General features: G+C 35.6%; 2 protein-coding genes across 3 annotated transcripts in view; both read right to left on the reverse strand.

The window, feature by feature from the left end:
* The window catches only part of LOC139974322 (uncharacterized), a 41,296-nt gene extending 32,480 nt beyond the window's left edge, over positions 1-8,816 (reverse strand). Inside the window, exon 1 of the mRNA XM_071981353.1 lies at positions 8,560-8,816. The gene's annotated coding sequence lies outside the window, so the exon portion shown is untranslated. The remainder of the gene's footprint in view (positions 1-8,559) is intronic.
* Positions 1-20,686, reverse strand: part of LOC139974321 (uncharacterized) — a 47,010-nt gene that overhangs the window by 10,370 nt on the left and 15,954 nt on the right. Inside the window, exons 3-6 of one of the 2 annotated variants that reach the window (XM_071981351.1) lie at positions 16,990-17,043; positions 16,384-16,482; positions 15,535-15,660; positions 13,431-15,164 (exon numbers count right to left, since the gene is read on the reverse strand). The exons of the other annotated variant lie outside the window; for it this stretch is intronic. Of the exons in view, the coding sequence (XP_071837452.1) occupies positions 15,096-15,164; positions 15,535-15,660; positions 16,384-16,482; positions 16,990-17,043 (348 nt within the window). The 3' untranslated portion in view covers positions 13,431-15,095. Of the gene's footprint in view, positions 1-13,430; positions 15,165-15,534; positions 15,661-16,383; positions 16,483-16,989; positions 17,044-20,686 lie in introns of those variants that run through there. 2 annotated transcript variants of the gene reach the window in all.

A 20,686-nucleotide genomic window follows, 5' to 3' on the forward strand; every position in this document is an offset into this window, starting at 1 on the left:
TATCTATCTATCTATCTATCTATCTATCTATCTATCTATCTATCTATCTATCTATCTATCTATCTATCTATCTATCTATCTATCTATCTATCTATCTATCTATCTATCTATCTATCTATCTATCTATCTATCTATCTATCTATCTATCTATCTATCTATCTATCTATCTATCTATCTATCTATCTATCTATCTATCTATCTATCTATCTATCTATCTATCTATCTATCTATCTATCTATCTATCTATCTATCTATCTATCTATCTATCTATCTATCTATCTATCTATCTATCTATCTATCTATCTATCTATCTATCTATCTATCTATCTATCTATCTATCTATCTATCTATCTATCTATCTATCTATCTATCTATCTATCTATCTATCTATCTATCTATCTATCTATCTATCTATCTATCTATCTATCTATCTATCTATCTATCTATCTATCTATCTATCTATCTATCTATCTATCTATCTATCTATCTATCTATCTATCTATCTATCTATCTATCTATCTATCTATCTATCTATCTATCTATCTATCTATCTATCTATCTATCTATCTATCTATCTATCTATCTATCTATCTATCTATCTATCTATCTATCTATCTATCTATCTATCTATCTATCTATCTATCTATCTATCTATATATATATATATATATATATATATATATATATATATATAAATATATATATACTCTCGGGGGTAAAATACTGTTGCTGGCTGCACCGGTGTCGATCATTGCTTGTTTTATACCCCAGGTGCTTTATCCTGCGATAAACGCATGTTAGACCGTTGATTAACCCCTCATTAGTATACTCTATGCTGTCATCGAAGGCCATCAAAACAATACAGTTTTGATTTCATTGCGTAATCTAATACTTAAATACTGTATATTTTAACGATGTTTATTATTTACACCTTTTCAGCAGTTTCTGAAAAGCGAGAAACCTATTTCAGGTATTTGAACTTGAATTTAAAGTACCTGAACTAGAATTTTCAGAAATCTCCAATTCAATTTCAGCTTTCTCAATATCCATTTAAACTTTCTCGAACTCATTTCCATACTTCAAATTCAATTTGGGAAATCTGAATAGAAATTCAGATATCTCGAATGCACCGTGACATTCTCCCATTCAATTTGAAATATCTGAAATAAGGCACAGTTTTCGATACTTGGTTTGCATGAACCTCAGATCCAGTAGGCTTACACTTAAAGAGAAGTTCTTGACTGAACTTGTGAACTATTCGGATTAAAGTGAGCACAGCACTGTCTATCCATACCTAGTTACCAGAGTTACAACTGACAATCAGTTTGTCACACGCGCGTTATGGCCTCACTGCTGATTTCCTTTTTACTTTGAACATTGAACTATAACTTTTTGACGTAATCACTTACGGAGGTATTTCGTTCAATAACCAAGCATGGGCCAAATACCTTTCTAATCCACAAAAGTTACCTACTTGTGATAAAATGTGGGCTATTTGCGCAGAATTTACATTAGTCAATATTTTTCAAGCGCGATATAGTACTGTTTATTCCATCTTTCAATTTCATCTGTTCACTTCATCTGTTGATCAGTAACTAATGCATATATTTCAGATTGGATTATTGTTCATTAAACACTGGATTGTTTCTTACAAAACAGATTGTACACTTAAATATGCTGCCAGTAAATATGCTTTTAGTAACTTTGGTAAGTTGCTGAACAGTCATTCCACATTTTCAAGTATAACTCTCCCTGTGATATTTGTGCAAGGAGTTGCAGATCGAGTCCTGTATTATTGTGTACTTCAACATTTAGATCGTATAAAATGGTTGGAGATCGACATGCTTGTATTGAGTTGTGCTCTTTTTGGTCAAAACTGTAAGAACTTAACACATCGTCCCAAGTGTATAGATGTCGGCAACTGGTCACTGGAACAACAATACAGATAAATTTCACTGAAGCAGTTGATTGTTGCTTCCAGGAACCCATAAACATTGTTTTAGTAATCGACGTTTGAAGGATTAGTAAGCCTGTTTAGAGTTAAATTAATAATTCTTATTGCCCAATTGACTGATATTTTACACTTACGATAACAAATCGCATTATTACAAGCCCGTTTTGAACGATGTGTTGTTCTTTTTTAGTGCCAAACAATCAACTCGAATAGTCCATCGGGGCAGGCTCGATATCGTTCATTGTCGTTGCACATATTTAGTACCAAGGTTTGATCACATATTATGGTGTGTTTTCATATGCTTATTACAATTCTCGATGTTGGATGGTTCGGGAAGTGTTATCTTAAGAGTAAACAGCAGTTTAAAACGGACTCATTTAGTCCGCTTTGCGTTGTTAGGACTTCTCCGATCGCAGCGATTTTTTCACTCAAGAGCCAATCAAAATCCTTATTGTGTGGCATGTGATATGTCAGCTGATACAGAAACTGCTCGGCTCGGCGTGATGTTTATGCACAGACTGTGTGTATGTAACGTTTGTACGTGTTTACAACTAGTCTGCATAACGTACTGCATTACAAGAGAACGATGGGCTGAAAGTCTACCGAAATTTACAGCCAACAGTTGGCAAACCGACGTCAAATGTGCCGAGATATGAAGCAGTATTGAGGGTGGCAAATTTTCATACCTAGAAGGTGCTTCCATGATTCAGTACACGAACGATGAAGGTAATTCAAGGCCTGTTACTAATACTCATGTAAGAGCATTACTGTGACAAGAAAACTTCCTGAAGTGATACGAATGGCAACTATGAAAATTTAGGACAAGGCTCTTCAATACTATACTATTACTAGTTTGCCTTAGTCTAGAAGTGATTAACGTAGCAACCATGAAGGATAGATCGACGGCTACTATATACTGGTATCTGTTATATTTATTTCATATTTTATTTGTCATGAAACAAAGAAATGAAATTAACACCAGTGTAGGTTCGATAGGCAGACTAACGTTAGGCCTATCAATATTCAATGTCAGCCTGGGGCTATGGTCAAGCCTCTAGTTTTGGATTAATTTATCAAAACAGGGCCTAACTAAGCCCAGAGCATGTCTCCATGGCTGCTGGTAGTACTGGCACACACACAAACAAATGTAGCGTGTAATGTAGCTTATATACAGGCCACTAAGTAAATAGGCCTAGACAATGCTACAGCGAGTTGGCATATGTAAGTTTCCAGCTAATTTAGCATCAGCATGGCACTCGATTTAGTTGCACCTATAGTCTTATTACAGCTCTTTAAAAATTTGGAAAAAAATATTTTATATCAAAGCATCTTGCTTGGTTTATTTTACTTTGATGCATGTATGGAGAGGCCTTCTTTTAGTATGGGAAATCCGGTCAAGTAGCGTTGCATGTGTTCTCAAACCTTTCTAGTGTGTGGGTTTGTAACTATACCCTACGAAGCTCATGGCTCCAGACTTACACTGAAATAAATGGAGGCTTATTAGTCAGTTGAGTTCCAGTGTAGACAATTAATGTGAACCACAGTGTGATCAACAGGACAATTCAAAATACTGTATCAACCAAACAATTTTTTTTTTATTTGTTGCAGATGAAAGTGCAGGCCCATCGGCGCCAAAGACAAGGATATTTGCGGTGCTCCCTCTACAGAGATTTCTCTGGCACAATCAGGACTCAAGTTTTCAAAAGGAAGAAGATCTGTTAGCGGGCAGACAGAGCAGCTGTCACAGTGTTTGACACGAGATGCTGAGAAACTGCTCAAAAAAGCTGCTGTGATGAAAGGATGACAGTGCTATTGCCCAAGACATTCTGACTTCACATAACAGAAGAAGACTACTTCTTCCTAAGCAAGTGGCTTTGGGTGTTGGTCATGTTGATAGTGACGAGGAAGTCATATCACTCAGAAAGGATTGTTTGTGTAACCAAAGCATAACCTGGTCAATGTTTTGTTGGTGTTTATGTTGATCATTTTCTTTCATTTTCCAATTTTGTTTAATTCATTTGATCTTTTCCGTTCTTTTTCTTATTTTGTTTTATTCATTTGACAATGAATAACTTACTTTAATAGATTGAGGAGTTCCCTAAAGTTTCACTTTTATGCTACTACTACAGGGCAACAGTTTGTGGTCACGTGGCCCTGTGTGACCTTTGTCATTTTTGAACATAGTTATTGTTTTGTGTGGCCCTTGTTTTCTAGGAATACATGTAATGGCTCCAAGCCTCTATCACTTTTGAGAGCTGTAGGAGAAATAGACAGTTTAATAGCTATTTTGTTTTGGTAGGAATATTCTTGGTGATGGATGTGTAACAACAAATTTATTTAAGGACACTGTTGAGACCCATTTATAAGGTTAGACTGGGGTTAAGTAATGTGCCTGGTAATTATTTAGTAACTTAATTGACAGCTGATAGGTCAATGGGCCCAGATACCAGGGAGTGAAGAGCAAGCTGGTCAAGAGCCGTTCAGTGAGCAAACCTATCTCAGAGACTTCCCCCAACAGAGTGAACCTGCATCTGATCGAAGTAACCCAAGGAAGTAATTCTATTTGCGACTTTTTAGTTGGTTGACCCGCGCCGCGATTGTGTTCTAACTTAGAACTTTTAGTCAGTTTATTTTGAAATAAGTTCAGTGGATTTCTTGTTAGACGTAACAGCTCTGATAAGATCTGTTAGTTACCCATTTATATCATTTAAATTTTTCTTTAAGTTTAAGTGACCCCATTGTTTTTAATACAAGATTCATGTGCATAGTAAACCTACTATTTTTCCTTATGTTTACTTTTGTGTGAGCGTTACGCCTTTTCAAGTTGTCCCAAGATCTCAGAGTCATCCGGTCCTTCTCTCATGGGAAGGTGCTACTTGTAATTTTCCCAAACCTAAAAACATATATTTTTGCCTGGTCACTGCGTTTTTGACCAGCTACATTTGCGTTAAAGGTGAGTCTCGAGGCAGACTTCAGGAGACGGACAGTGTTTAAAAATGCATTTGTTCAAATTATATTTAACACAACATAATTTGTTGTTTTCGAAAAATAACACTGCTTTAATAATCCAACAACTCTTAAAATATTCTGCGGACATTCCTCTATTACTTCAGCCAACACATCCTGGTTCTTAATACTGTGTTTAATTATTTTATCATCTTGCTGTGACAAGGAACTGCTCTGTTTAATTGTCGTACAGCAAAACGTATAAGAATGACGTTATTTGTTTATTGTTAACTCTTTACATAACACCTCTCTTAGCACCCAACAACTGTTAAAATGTTCTTCAGACGTTCCTATATAGCTTTCAAGCAACATTACCTGGTCCTAAGTACTGTTAGTGCAAGAACATTTAAATTATGTTATCATCTTGCTGTGACAAGAAACTGCTCAATTTTCATTATCTTACAACGTATAAGTGCAAAACCATTTAAATGCCATTTTCATGTTGCTGTGACAAGGAACTGCTTTGTTGTAATTGTCTAACATCGTATAAGAGTGACGTCATTTGTTTGTTGTTTACTCGAAAAATAAAACCTCTCCAAACTTCAGACATCGCGAAAAATGTTCCCAGGACATCCCTCTACAACTTCCAACCAACAAACCTTGGCACTAAATATGTGCAACGAAACTCGTATTTTAAGCACTTTTTGAAGCCTGCCCTGATGGACTATGACGTCATATGTTTATTGTTTACTCGTAAAGTATTACCTCTTTTAGCATCCAACAACTTTTCAAGTATTCTAAGGACATTTCTTCACATTATCCAACCAACAAACCTTGGTTCTAAATAGGTTTAGTAACATTTAAAAACTATTATCATGTTGCTGTGAATAGTCACAGCAACATGATAATAGTTTTTAAATGTTGCTGATTTTTAATTTAGCCTACACTTCATAGTGAGGTAATTTGATGTTTACCAACAATATAACATCTCTCCAAGCATCCAACAACTCCTAAGATAATCTCAGGACATCCCTCTATAACTGTCAACAAAAACATCTAGGTTCTAATAAGTTCAAATGCATTTAAATGCCGTTTTCGTGTTGCTGTGACAAGGAACTGCTTTGTTGTAATCATCGTACACCGTATAAGAGTGACGTCATTTGTTTGTTGTTTACTCGAAAAATAACACCTCTCCAATCATCCAACATCGTGAAAAATGTTCCCAGGACATCCCTCTACAACTTCCAACCAACAAACCTTGGTACTAAATATGTGCAACGAAACTCGTTTTTTAAGCACATTTTGAGGCCTGCCCCGATGGACTAGAATACCGCATTGATATTTCTTGAAAACAACTTGATTTGCATATCTTATTATTTGTCTTGCTCTGTATTACCCTACTTCATCAATATTCATCTGAGCGTGGTCATTACATTCTAATTCGAGTGTAGTTATAAATCCTACTTTGCCAGGATCCATGGATACATACATTATATCAATAATTCTTTAGAATACGCACGTAACATGTCGACCTTTTTTAACAAATAGTAGCAAGTTTCAACAAAAATTAATAATTACGTTAATATGTTGACAATTTGCAACAAATTGAAAATTTCCTTCTACCTAGTGAGTAACAAAATCAACAGTTTGACTATTTAGCAATTGTTATTACGTTGAAAATTTGCTTTAAACATAATAAAGAACATGGCAATGATAAATCTCTTAAAAACAAAATTCTGCAACAAAATCATTAATTACGCTCGCATCAAAATGTCATAATTTCAATATTTTGCATAAAAAAGATAATAAATTGCCGCAAGTTGCAGTATGAAAGTTTTATATTTGCCGGCACCTCAACGTTTCCATATACATTTAGCATATGACACTGTCAAACATAACTTCACCTGTTATTTTAAACTGGCCAAGCGCAATGTACTGACGCAGGGACCTTGCAATGTGAACACAGTAGTTCGTAGTATATATTATTGCATGGCTATTTGCCGCTTAGGAAGGTGAGATTATTGCTTTAATTTTACAATCTTTACAGCTACATCTGAGTATGTCTTAGTTTGTGTAACCCTTTTCAATGGGCACAAATCTAATTCAATTAGCATACTTATTAAATTTTATTTACTAGTCGTGTATATTAATTTCGACTACATGGCTTTGCAACATCAGACAAAAATATGATAATATCACATGTTTAATAATTTCAATAAAGCATGTGTAGCTTTGTGATATGTGTGGATCATGACTGTTATATATATATATATATGACTTTTCCAAAATCGGACTTTAGTATTCCCAACTGACTTCCGAGTTATATAGTATCATGATTGATCCCTAGAGAAAGGAAAATTGTCACAAAATAGGAATAGTATTGTTCGATATAGGCAGGGTTCGGTTTCTTCCTGTAGAAACCTATTTCTTCCGGGGACGTGGGAGAAACTGGAAGAAACCTGTTTCTTCCAGGTTTCTTCCACTTCCTTCCGGAAGAAACTGGTAGAAACCAGAAGAAACTGGAAAAAACTGTAAAAATTGGCATATATGCAGCACAGCCCACATACACGATACAGAGACAAATAGTTTACCACCATCTGACTGAAATGAATACCATTGAAACCATCAAAATATGATAAAATTATTTTGATTATAATTTTGGGTTGTTTTTATAAATCACAATATTGAAGGACTACCTATCATCTCGCAATCCCCCCCCCCCCCCCCATCAACCAGAATTGTATAACTAGCCATACTGTATGAATGATTAACCTGGATTGGCCCATGCACTGAGGATTTAATACAATAAACACCAAGAAAAAGCCAAACAATATCTGTTAGATTTAGGCAACATTGTAATTTCTGCAACTCCCTAAATTACAACTTGTAGTTAGGGGGACTTGTCATCCCAACAGCAAAAAGAACAAACATCCATAATTAAACACATCTGGCTACGAGCCAGCCCTTATTTCACACTACAACTACCAGTCGAATCTGTAACCCTCATGTCTTGGGTTCAATCTCCACAAAATATGGTCATAGTGGCCAATGTAATCGTAGTAATGAGTGTGTAGGTAGTAGGTAGTAGGCCTACACTAGTTTCCAGGGAACACTTGCCCGTCCACTCAGAAACTAGTTTTTAACTAAGAACTGTTCCCTTGTTCCCTGAATAGTCCGATGCCAGTAGCCTAGTACTATATTGTGTACGGTATATGCTGGAAGCCTGTCATGTGCTCCAAACCTAGATATAGACTACCTTGATGACACTTTAGTGCTTCTTGTCCATTTATTACATAGTTAGAAATCATTGCAAGTTGTTTTAATACTTTATCAACAGTTTTTTCCTAAAAAATTGAGTTTCTTCCGTTTTGTCCGGAAGAAACCTATTTCTTTCGAGTGGAATATACCGCGGTTTATTCCGCGGTTTTTTCCACTCCCGGAAGAAACCTGCGAACCCTGAATATAGGTGTAACAATATTCCGACCTCGTGATAACGCTGTGCTTTATACGAAATGATGTAGGCCTAATGGAGATATACCAACCGGAAAACTAAACAGAACGTCCATTTACGCCATAATCAATGGTTATGAAGGAAATACATATCAATGAACACCAGAATAAACAAAATAATATTCTTTAGATATACTTACAATACTTACCTGGGTTTTGAAGGCAAAAAATGTCTTTAGTAAGCCTAACAATTTAACAAGTTGTTAACTCACACGTTTATGTAAAGAAAGAGCTTTCAATAGGAAATGACGTTGTTCGTGATGATCATATGGCTATTGCATGTAATAGTATAACCGTTTGTATGGACGCTAAAGGAAACAAACATCATATTCACTGCACTTGAAAGCCCTCTTCAACTATCGACATCACAATGTCCTGGTGGCATTGCGTGGGATTGGTAAACAATTTGAAAATGAATACAATGGTTGAATAACTATAAGAAAAAATCAATATAACACATTCACAATATATATATATATATATATATATATATATATATATATATATATATATATATATAGCTATATACTAGCTAGATCAATCGGTCTGTAGTTATGTACAGTAGTGGGGTAAGGAACCTTGGGTATGGGAGCTGTCATTGCGTGCTTCCAAAAGGAAGGAATTATACTCTGATCAATACTTTTCTTAACTATTTCAGTAAAAAACTTAAAATCACACCATGGGTTTGTGTGATTACCTGAGGATACTCCGTTCTTACCTGTCCGAAAATCTTCCTTACATCATTTTCATGTATAGTTGGCAACTAGTATTCTTAGTATTCTCCGGTAGCTAGGGATAGCTCAATATCTTTGATAACCAGCCAAGGCATAGGGTAGTATCCTATGGTATAGGTAGGAAAGTACTATACTACCTATGATATAGGTAGGAAAGAAGTATTCTTAGTATTCTCCGGTAGCTAGGGATAGCTCAATATCTTTGATAACCAGCCAAGGCATAGGGTAGTATCCTATGGTATAGGTAGGAAAGTACTAAGACTCAACTCTAGTATCTGTGATAACAACCGATAAACGAACTTGTTGCATGGGAACGTGATGACTTCCACACTCTTTGCCGAAGTTTTAATGATTTCAGAGTGCTACATTCTTATATAAAAAAAAATAAAAAAATGATCTAAAAAAGGTTGTGTAAAATTGTACACATCCGCTGTGTAACGAGTGCACCTATCAACCTTGTGTAGAAACTATACAACTGTTGCGTAAGTTTTCATTAACACAACAGTTTGCTACAGTGAGACCTGTGTTAAACTTTAATGCAAATTGCTTAACTACACATTTACAGTAGGACACTATTCACTATACCAAAAAAGGATATACATTTTCTTGGAATATATATTTATTTTGGGGGATCAAATATGAAACTAGGTCCAATCACAGTTGGGTAAAATTACATTTACTCAGAACTTGTGTAGGAATGTTTACACAACTGTTTATAGTGTAAGATGCTACATGGTGTAGTCCTTTTGAACTAGCCTAGTCAACTTTCCCTAGCAGATGGCACTGCCTCATGATACTCAAACGTTGATATTGATCGAACCAACAACAGGTAGGTTGTAGGGAAGTATCGATTTCATGCTTAAACAATAACTTGTTATTTTAACTTGGTTAACAGACTTTATCAGCTGGTTCCATTTTTATTGTTAAGTTGGTATTGCCTCTGTAGCCATTCCAGCCGTGAAGTGAAGTGGTTGCAAATTTACCATCATAACAGATATTATTTAGTGTATGAAGGCCTATAATCATCATCTATTATGAATAGAGATTTACATTATGCATATATGAACAGCAAAACAACAAGGAAAGCGCCGCTTTGTTTTGTGTGCATGGTGAGGGGGCGTGCTGCGAATATTTTTTGCCCAAACTGAACTGACGCTGAAATCATTTCCTCGATTCTGATTGGTTCTCAGCGAGCCAATAGGTTTCCGTATAGGTTTCCGTACGTATAGGTCATAAGGCTTTATAGCTCACAAGTCAAAAGACTCAGACATGTCGTCAAATGCTTTTTTTTGTACACTCAATGGCTGGCACACCCTCGCTCGCCGTCTCCATGGTCACTGCACATTGACTAGTCCTATCATGATTCATTGACTGAATACATTTTGAATTTATGATTATGAAACTAGAAGTATCGCAACTCCGAATGTACACACACACCTCAAACATATGTACATCAGTTACATGTATACAATTACAAATGCACTGTGTTTTATTGTGTTGTATACTATACACAGTACAAAAGGCTTCAGTACTTGTGTTGTGTATAGCGGAGTTAAGCGAATAAACAAACGATCGAGGACTGCCTACATTGGGCGCAGTAGTTGAGAATAGTTGCTTCATTGTGTTAAGAACACTATATACTTTCGTTCATATATACCTTCCAAAAGTTCTGGAAAGTTGCTAATGTGCATATCTTGAATTTGTTCGTGTTGATCATACTAATATCGGCAGAGTATGGAGGGATCGGTGTTGAATACTTAAGTATATAACGTACTCGCTGAGAGCCAATCAGAAACGAGGAAATACTTTCAGTGTCAGTTCAGTTTGGGGAATAAATATTCGCAGACGGGCTACCGTTTTGTCCAAAGTGTGATTCCACGTTTCCATTGTGCTCTGTGCTCATATTTACATAATGAGATTAAACATATGATATACACATTTGCTACGATTGTTTAACATATCTAATTTTAATGCTGGACAGTATTTGCAAATTAAAGTACTTAAACGAAAGAAAAATATCCTTACTTATTTGTAAAAATGTTTTTCTCACCATTTTGGTGGCATGAGTTTATAGTCCTTTTGGTTAAATGTTGTAATAAATTAATGTCAATTAAATATCCTATAAGACTGTTACCTAAATGATTGTATTATCTTATATTGGTACCTACAGATTTGTCTTCCCAGTAGTATTGAACAGCGCCGAAAATTTTATAGTATACAATAGAAATGAGCTCATTACTTTAAAATGAATGCTGTTTTAATTAATCTTATCATTTATCAAGAATTAAAAATACTTAATAGAAATTAAAAACATGGGCGGTAAACCGAAGAAAAGTGTTCACAAATTGGGTGATATTTTAAAAGTGCACTTACCACGCCATTACAGAGCCCCCAGTGACCATAATAGATACCCAGTGACCATAATAGGTAAATTCCCACATCCGTAGATTTGTGATTGGGATCTGTCTCTGACATGCACAGTTGGACATTCACAACCTACAATTTATGAAGTTCTCGAAATAACACACGTGGACCACTGTGCTTTTGCGGGCGAACTTGAATATGAAGGTTTTACACAATAAAGTTTTAATGGTTATTTAAATTCCTACCTAAACTTATGTGGTAATGAGCGTCTAACAGTACTTTACGAATGTGTGAAAACTGCTTGAAATTTTTCAAAAACATTAACACTACCCACCCTTAGTTTTTATACCATGTCTGCCACAAATCTTAAGTGAATCAGAAAAAAAGACTCCTTACCTTAGAAATTAACAGCGATCTCTGAATTTTACAGCAATTCAAATAAAGACCACGAAGCTGATGACAGTTACAGTGACCAAAGAGATGAAAGTTGCCTACATGTATCAACGTCGTTATTCGTTATACATATATCATGCAAAACATGTACGCGCTAAGTACTGTTTATTCTTGGTGGGCGATGTTCGATGAACATGTCACTAAGCGTAATGTATATAAATATAACAAGGATTTCTATTATACTTGCGCAATGTGCCGAGTAATTCATGCAGGGAGCTGTAAGACAAGCTCCCTAATTAAACTATGCTGTGAGACCACAACGAGTGTAGACAGTACAGCGAATGTGCTGGCAGTCAGTCCCCAACAAGCGAATTAATGAGCTCAAAGAGCAGTTTTCTTGTAGCCCCGCCTCTTAACTATTTTCATTAATACAATACACGCAATTGAAAATGCCATAGTATTGTCAATTTTCAACGAATTACCTTACGGCAAAACACAGCGTTATGGAACATACTTTAGGACATTATTAGCTCTGCGTGTACATGTCATGATGTGCATTGATGTAGTTCGTGGAAAACGCCCATGTCAAACAATATCGCCTAGATCAGTGGCTCCCTAACTGAGTTGCACGTTATCCCCAAGGGAGCGTGAGTCCATCCCAGGGGATTCGTGAGACGTTTCTGAAATCAAACTAGAGTACTTTTTGTTGAACAAAAATCGGATATACCATATAATTTAGTGATGTACAAAAGTCGTAACTATGGAAAAACTCTGTTTTTTTTATTACAATATTACACTATGAACTTGCTCTTTTACGAAGCATTGTTATGCGTATTATAGTATAATAATGACGAAAAGTTGGGGGTTCGTGGACAACTCTGACATCCACAGGGGGTTCATGGGGGATAACGTTACTGAACCCCTTGCATAGAGGTTATTGTACGCACCGCATTGTCATGATAATACTATAGCCCTGATAGAAAGAGCACAAATTGCTCGTCTTCTTGCAACACATTATGCAAGCTCCGAAGATGAAGTGTAGGCTAGGAAAAAAATACCTTACACTAACCACGACAAAATACCACCCTTACGACATGGTAAACTGTGGTACCATACCAACATTTGACTGGGCTAGTTTGAGGAGGTTTACCACAGTTATACCATCGTACTATACCTCATCTTCACTATGGTTTTATCACAAATTTTCCTATGTGTACTATGGCTTTACTATAGTATTACCCTAATTAACCATAGTTTACCGCTGTAAAATGAGGGTAATTTCTTTTTTCTGGGAGCATATATATATATATATATATAATATATATATATATATATATATATATATATATGTATATATATATATATATATATATATGTACATGTTTATGTTTATGTATATATACATATATATCACAACATCAACGTGTTATCGTACAAAATACAATTGGGTCGTTTGCAAGCAGCGATGTTTAACGTTTTACGACAGTTTCAAATAAAATGAAATAAATTGAGAGAGTAACGCAATCACATGGTTTAAACAGGAGGTAAATTAATCAAAATATGTTTTTCAGTAAGAAATGAAAAGAACTTGCATGTTTTGTACTTGAAGTTATCATAATTAACAAATTCATCAATTTACATTAATAATCGGACTTGTCAAAATCCATTTTAAAGGATTCTCTGGAGCCAAAGGTAATCACAAAATCACATAATTACTGAAAATTGTAAGAATATTTAGTCGCAAACCACATCCTCGTAGCATATTGATTGCGAAAATATTAAGTTTTCAAATTTTGTGATATTTTGTCAGTGCATCTGGCAACAGCAGAAAAGATGATGGCAAGAGGGTACTTCAGCCGAAAATGCCTTTCTTTATAGATTGTTCATCATTTTATACACAGAGGAACAAAATACTTCTTCAAAAAGATACAGTTTGTTGAATTTTAACTACAGAAAACTTGTACAGTCAATTATTCCATAAGCATTAACCAGAACAATTGGTGTGAAAGTATGTGTTACTGTATATAATTACGCAACGTTTCTATCGAGGGCACTGTCATATTGGTCCTAACAGAGCTGTAGATTCGACTTTGGGATATAACGCAAGTGATCTTTTCTGTTGACATATATCTCTAATGATTTTGTGAAGCGCTTTAGTTAACCCTTTTTGTCTATTTTTCATTGTTCTGAACACATAGCATGTATTGTGGTTCAGTCTGCAAGTAAAGAACGTACAAAAATATTCTCAGTTACTTTAGAGACTGCAATTTATTAAGTTTTGCAGTACTAGAAAGGACCGATATGACAGCGCCCTCTGTTAATTTAGGGCGTGGCTGAAGATCCCAATTGGTAAGTGTAACTTAAGTGACGACACACTTAAATAAAGATTCAGTATTTTCACTTTAGCCCTTTATTGTGTATAGTCAGTTGTTCTGAACGCATGGAATGTACCCGGGTTCAATCGTCGAACAAAGAACGTGTCAAAATACGGCGTACACACGTTACACGTCTTTCAGAACTCAAAAGTATAAACACTACATGTACACTAAATGGTATCGTCATACTATTAACATAATAACACGGTTTGTTATATCTCCCGTCACCGATTATACAATGATATCCCTGTCATTTCCCTGCTTGTGTATCGAATATTTCCTTTCTTTGCTATGAAGACTAACATAAAATACAGAGCTGCGTTTAAAAAAGACAACGGCTTTGAAAAATTGTTGAACCATTCAATAGAAAATACTACAGTCTAATAGAAATTGCCAATACATAAGTCTGTACCAACTGAGAATCCGACGAAAAACAGGAATACTAATAACAGTTGATTATGCCCAAACCTTCTTGACCCTCCCCTTCCCCTATTTCGAAATGCAGATCATATTTCTTAATATACTGCAGTTTCGTTGTTAATGAGCTAATAATATCAATTTTATGAAAAAAGCGTTACAACTTTTATCAAGCTGATTTATTGGAAACTTATTAATTCTACATTGGGCTGCTTACATTGGTACAACCATATATTGAATATAAGCTCGGATTGACATAAGAGTAATGCGAAATTTAAGAAATGATTATAAGTATGTTTCTTTCTGTGTGAATGCAGACATTACGTTTGTTTTCCAAATTTTTCTTAGATTTTAGGCTGAGCAGCAGCGACCTGGTAGGACGGAGGGTTGTCATTAACACTGTCAACGTTGACTGGAGCTGGTTGCTCCATAAGCCTGCCCTGGCGGCATTGCGAAAGGTGGGTGAGTAATCTGTAAGGAAAGTTAAATTATTAAATTATCATTAAGGGAAACACACATCAAATGGAAACACACCCTCAAGAAACCGAGAAATGTCAACAACAAACAACAGGCACATCAATGAGTTCAGATCTCATCCAAAATTTGAATGTATGAGGTCATCACTATTACAAACAGAGTTTGAGATACATGAAGCCCTTTTTAATGACCACTTTTATGTATTATACACTTTAATCATTCATTCAAACAATTCATTCCTATCTGGTATGAAACTTTCATATACCTCATTAAAAACTTATACATGGCATAAACATGAACTATAGTGCTGCAAGTTTAAGAGAAATCGATTACATGTCGCTTGGCAGTAAGGTTGGAAACTTACCAGTTGCTGTTGTTGTACTCCATCTGAGAGAGCACCACACGTGAAACTAGCCCCGATTATGCAAAACAAGAGTTGCAGTCCATACGAAAGGCAAATTATGATGAACAAGACGAATGGAACAACATACTAGTAAAATTGAGAAACGAAAAGGCAAATATGAACTTCTAGGCATGTATCAAACTGCAAACGTTTGTAATATGTAATCAACAGTTTCATCGTAAATCACACGGCGAACATATTTGGTCTTAGTTAACCCTTTTACCATACAAACGCCAGTGTTTGAGTTTAAGCATTAAATTTCACGTAATGCCTTATACATATCAACTTTCAGATGTTTCGTAACGATGCTTCACCATAATTTATGTTAACTTAGCGGAATGTGAACAATAAATACTATTTCTTTGTCATTATTGAACCATATATATCCGACAAATTCTCATGCAAGAATGAACACAACTTTCTCTTTCCTTATAAAACGACCCGATGGCGTCGTGGAGGATCACTTTATACACTACATAGTATTACATTACACATTACACATTAACCTAGTAAAATTGAGAAACGAAAAGGCAAATATGAACTACTAGGCATAGCGGAAAGTGAACAATAAATACTATTTCTTCGGCATTATTGAATCATATTGATCTGACATATTCTCATGCAAGAATGAACACAAACTTCTCTTTCCTTATAAAACGAGACGATGGCGTAGTGGAGGATCACTCTGTACACTATATATTATTACTCATGCAAAATGCTCTCAATGACAACCTTTTGTTTAAAACAAAAAGTGATGTTCCTATGTTTTTAATTTCTATGACTAATATATCTTATTTTATTGGTCCTTACATAGTATCCACTACTTTGGGCAGCATAAGTCGCCTGAACACCACAGCATAACGCACATAGTAGTGTTGCAATGATGGCAAGAATCATAAAGGTGATGACCTGTGAAAGTAAAATAATATACGCAAAGACTATAACGATATTGTTGATCTTAGACACGTGTCTACTTTTGCTCTGATAACTGATAATGTTTTAGCTTCATGTTTGAATGCAAGATATTTACGATTAATCCAAATAAGAAGTTACGAAGGAAACATTAAAATGTTTGTGAGGTAAGCTTTATACCAACTTCCCTAGGTATTAGCTATGACAAATGATTAAAGATATTAGATTGAGTATTGCCTCCCACAATTGACGTCAATAATGAAATCAGTAAATAAGAGAGTGTCGCTGAATCTTCACACAACTTCATTTTATCATGTACCTCTCTATATTGTTATGTGCAACCATGCATATTGTACTATCAGTTGTTGCAATATCCAAACAGACACGTCACAGTATAACACCCACAACAGTATTGATGTTACGCTGTCATTTAATTCCAAATTTTCATAAAATTATGACCACATCTGGTAGCTATAAACGTTTGGTTCATAGGTGAACACTTACCATGCTTTTCTTTCGTGCACTGGCAAGTCCGAAAGTTCCTGTTATAATGGCGAACTTTAAAGAATGGAAATCATAGGGGAAAAAAAAGCCAAATTGCAGTTATACTAAATTTTAACAATTGTTGGTCGATATGAAGGTGAAGAAGGTTGGTCGACAAGTGAAGCATTTCCAGGCTACTATTAGTTCTGCCTCACTGGGCAACAAGGTCCTACCCACAGCTGTGACACTTGAAAGATATCATCGCCATTATGAGACTGCAGCAGGTGTTGCTACGAGACAGTTTTGGCCATCATGTTTACTAAAGGGCATTTGCAGTTAGGGTAGGACATCGACCGTCTCAACTTCTGCCCTTCTATATATATATATATATATATATATATATATATATATATATATATATATATATATATATATACATATACATATACATATAATTGAAAACGTAATGAGAATGAAAATTCAGAACAGTGATAAAACTTCCAGCCTCCACCGTGATTCCCGCTTTATTTGCGGACACCCTAACCACTAGGATATGGACGCTGATTGTATGTTCATAGGTTCGAAACCGGAAAGGAAGGTGGTCAGTCCACTGTAGGCGTTCGTCACCTGTATCGAGCAATACTAGTTCTGTTTTGGTTACATATTTGCCTCACTTTAGAGATCAAACATGATTATAACCAACTGGAAATCATTTCGTCCTCGTTTTCTCGTAGTGGCGAATGTGCACTTTTGGCGAAATTGAGGTAAATATTGTTCTTACTTATTTCGAGGGTGAAGAATCGGTTGAGCCGGGATAGAAGTTTTAAAACTGTCTAGTTTGTCTTTTTTTCTGACGAATGTCCATCTAAGGCCCACTCTCGTTTTTACATATTGACAAATACTTTAGTCATCAGTGAAACCACTCAGAAGACTACAATACCTAGACCAAGGTTAAGTATTTTAGGCCATTCTTAGAGTTAGCCTAACCATACCTGAGGATTGAAGGGAAGGAATCCCAAACCATCACAATAAATGTATATCACTAAGATCCTTGTGATAACTTTTTCCCGAAAATATCTAAGTCCATTATCTTGAACGGTACAGGGTAAATTGGTTTTTAAAACTCGTGGCATTTAGCTTTTTTTTTGGCAAATGTGTAATGTCTTTGTCCCAATTTGGATGATGGGGGTGGGGGCGATATAATGTAATATATTGGTTTCTGTCTCCTTTTCAACGTAAATGTAAGCAGTTCAATAAACAAATGCCAGTATTATGACAAATTAAAACATGCAAACGCCAGCTTATTTCCACTTTAGACTTCCTTCTCTCTTCAATTTCATATGTAAAGAAACTTTAAAAGTGTCATCTCATCACAAGCATTACTCTAGCCTAACTTAAAACTACCTTTATCTGGCTTAGTAATACCTAGTAACATGTCACATACTTTCACATGACACTTTGGAAGGTATTAGCATAGTTTATACTTAAGTAGCTGCCACAAAGGACGAGGGGGGGGGTCGTTTAGACCGAATTACTAGAAAATCTGTATAGCAATCTTTCGATTTGACAAAACCTTGGATGGTTTTTCCACAGGCTAAGAACTTCAGGATCATAAGGGAAGTTATACCAGACCTTTTGGAAACATAAACCAAGTCATTAAATGGACATACAAGCCAACTTAACATCACCAAACTGATAAACCCTCAGCCCTTGTTCCCATACATTGGGATTGTTAACTTATCAGGCAATTGCTGTTCCAGAACGGGAGTTGCAAGCCACTCGAAGAATCCATATCAAACGTTTGATTAATCCATGATATTGTGTCTCATTAAGATTGTAAGGAATTTATTTTTAAACGAAGGCAGGGTCTTTCTCTTGACTTTTCAAGTACGTTTCATACTGTCTTGCCAAATTAATTAATGAAGGATCTTTTACGATTTATCAAAGTAACATGCCTTTTCATTGGCTGACACAATTTTCAAGGGCGGCGGGGGGGGGCACAGGGGGCACGTGCCCCCCACTTTTCCTCAGGTTAAAAATGTGCCCTTTTTCTACAAAAAAATTGAGGTGTCTCAAGTTAGTAAGAGGCCAGGGAACCAGAATGAACACTCGGAAAGGGCCGTTTCCGGCTGTCTGAGGGGTTTGTAAAACCAAAAAGTCTCTTGTACGCTCCGCGCCAACCGATGGTGGCCCTCGCTCAGATAGTCGTGCATACAACTTTGCAAATCATGGCTACGCCCCTGACTTTTAATGAATTTTTGTGGGTCAAACTCAAAGCTATTTCGAATGGATTTTTTTTTAAAGATATTATCAAGAAATAAACTCTAATTCGGAAGATTCCTACATTAGCAACTAGCATGATTTCACCTCATTTTGTCTCAAAAGAAAACTTGTTTCTTGTTTCCCAATTTGCACATTGGATATTGCAGTGCTAGTATGCATATTTTCCTTGAGGGTGGGAGGGCGTTGATGGTATGATGTGTATACGCAAATAAGATAATACAATAAGAGTTATAAAGTGTACTAAATATAAGGCTGTATCATTCCAATCGAATTTCTGCAAAGTGCCCTTTGATGTCGGTGCCCCCCCCCCCAGATTAAAAATGCTTCCGCCGCCCGTGGTTATCCGAAATATCAGAAATAAAAGTTGGTGTGCCTTTGGGGTGGGGGGTCCATTATATGCAATATTATTTACTATATATATATATATATATATATATATATATATATATATATATATATATATATATATATATATATATACATGAAAGTAGGTCAAACTCACATATTCTGTTACAAATTATGCCGATGATACTGCTGTATCATGCACAAGTCCTAAGAGTTATGTTGAAACTGACCAATGAAAGTTTCAGTGTTCTGTAAATGACATAGTTCCAACATATAACCGCCACACTTTATTGCGTAACTCCAAAAATAAAGGAAATTTGATTTTGAAAATAAAACCATAAAACATGAAGGTATCATTCTATCAAGATCGCAACGTATTATTATTATTATTATTATTATTATTATTATTATTATTATTATTATTATTATTATTATTATTATTATTATTATTATTATTATTATTATTATTATTATTATTAAGGTATATGAAGTGGCTAGAACCTCCAAAACTGAGTACTGGGAATATACAGCGATACTTTCGGACAAGTGAAGGGAATCTCCCGACAACTGTGGGATATCATAAGAGCTATACGGAGCCCCGAAAAAGAAAGACAGTTGCATGTTGATGAGGAATTTGGGAAGGATTTGGTTGAACATTTTGGACGTTTCAATGACTCTGTAAGTAGGGACATACCATTACACTTCCCTGAATTGGACGATAACGCTCCCAAATTAGATGTTCAAAGAGTAACCCGTCAATTTCAGAAGGTTCAAAACAGTGTAGCATGTGGATCTGTTGATTTCCCTTGGTGGGTGTTCAAATATTTTTCATGTGACCTAGCTCCTGTATATACCATAATTTTCCAAGAGAGCATTGATAATAGCAAAATACCAGATCTTTGGAAAATGGCGTTGGCAGCCCCTGTCCCAGCCCAAAGCATGTAAATGATTTCAGACCTATAGATTTATCCAGTATTGCATTCAATAGTATGCAGAAGCTTCTACTCCCTTCTACTCCTAATGTGTAGTATCGATCAGTATGGGGATAAACGTCAGTTTGATTACAGAAAGGGTGTCTCCTGTGTTGATG

Source organism: Apostichopus japonicus, chromosome 9 (assembly GCF_037975245.1).
Source record: "Apostichopus japonicus isolate 1M-3 chromosome 9, ASM3797524v1, whole genome shotgun sequence".
NCBI classification, from domain to species: Eukaryota; Metazoa; Echinodermata; class Holothuroidea; order Aspidochirotida; family Stichopodidae; genus Apostichopus; species Apostichopus japonicus.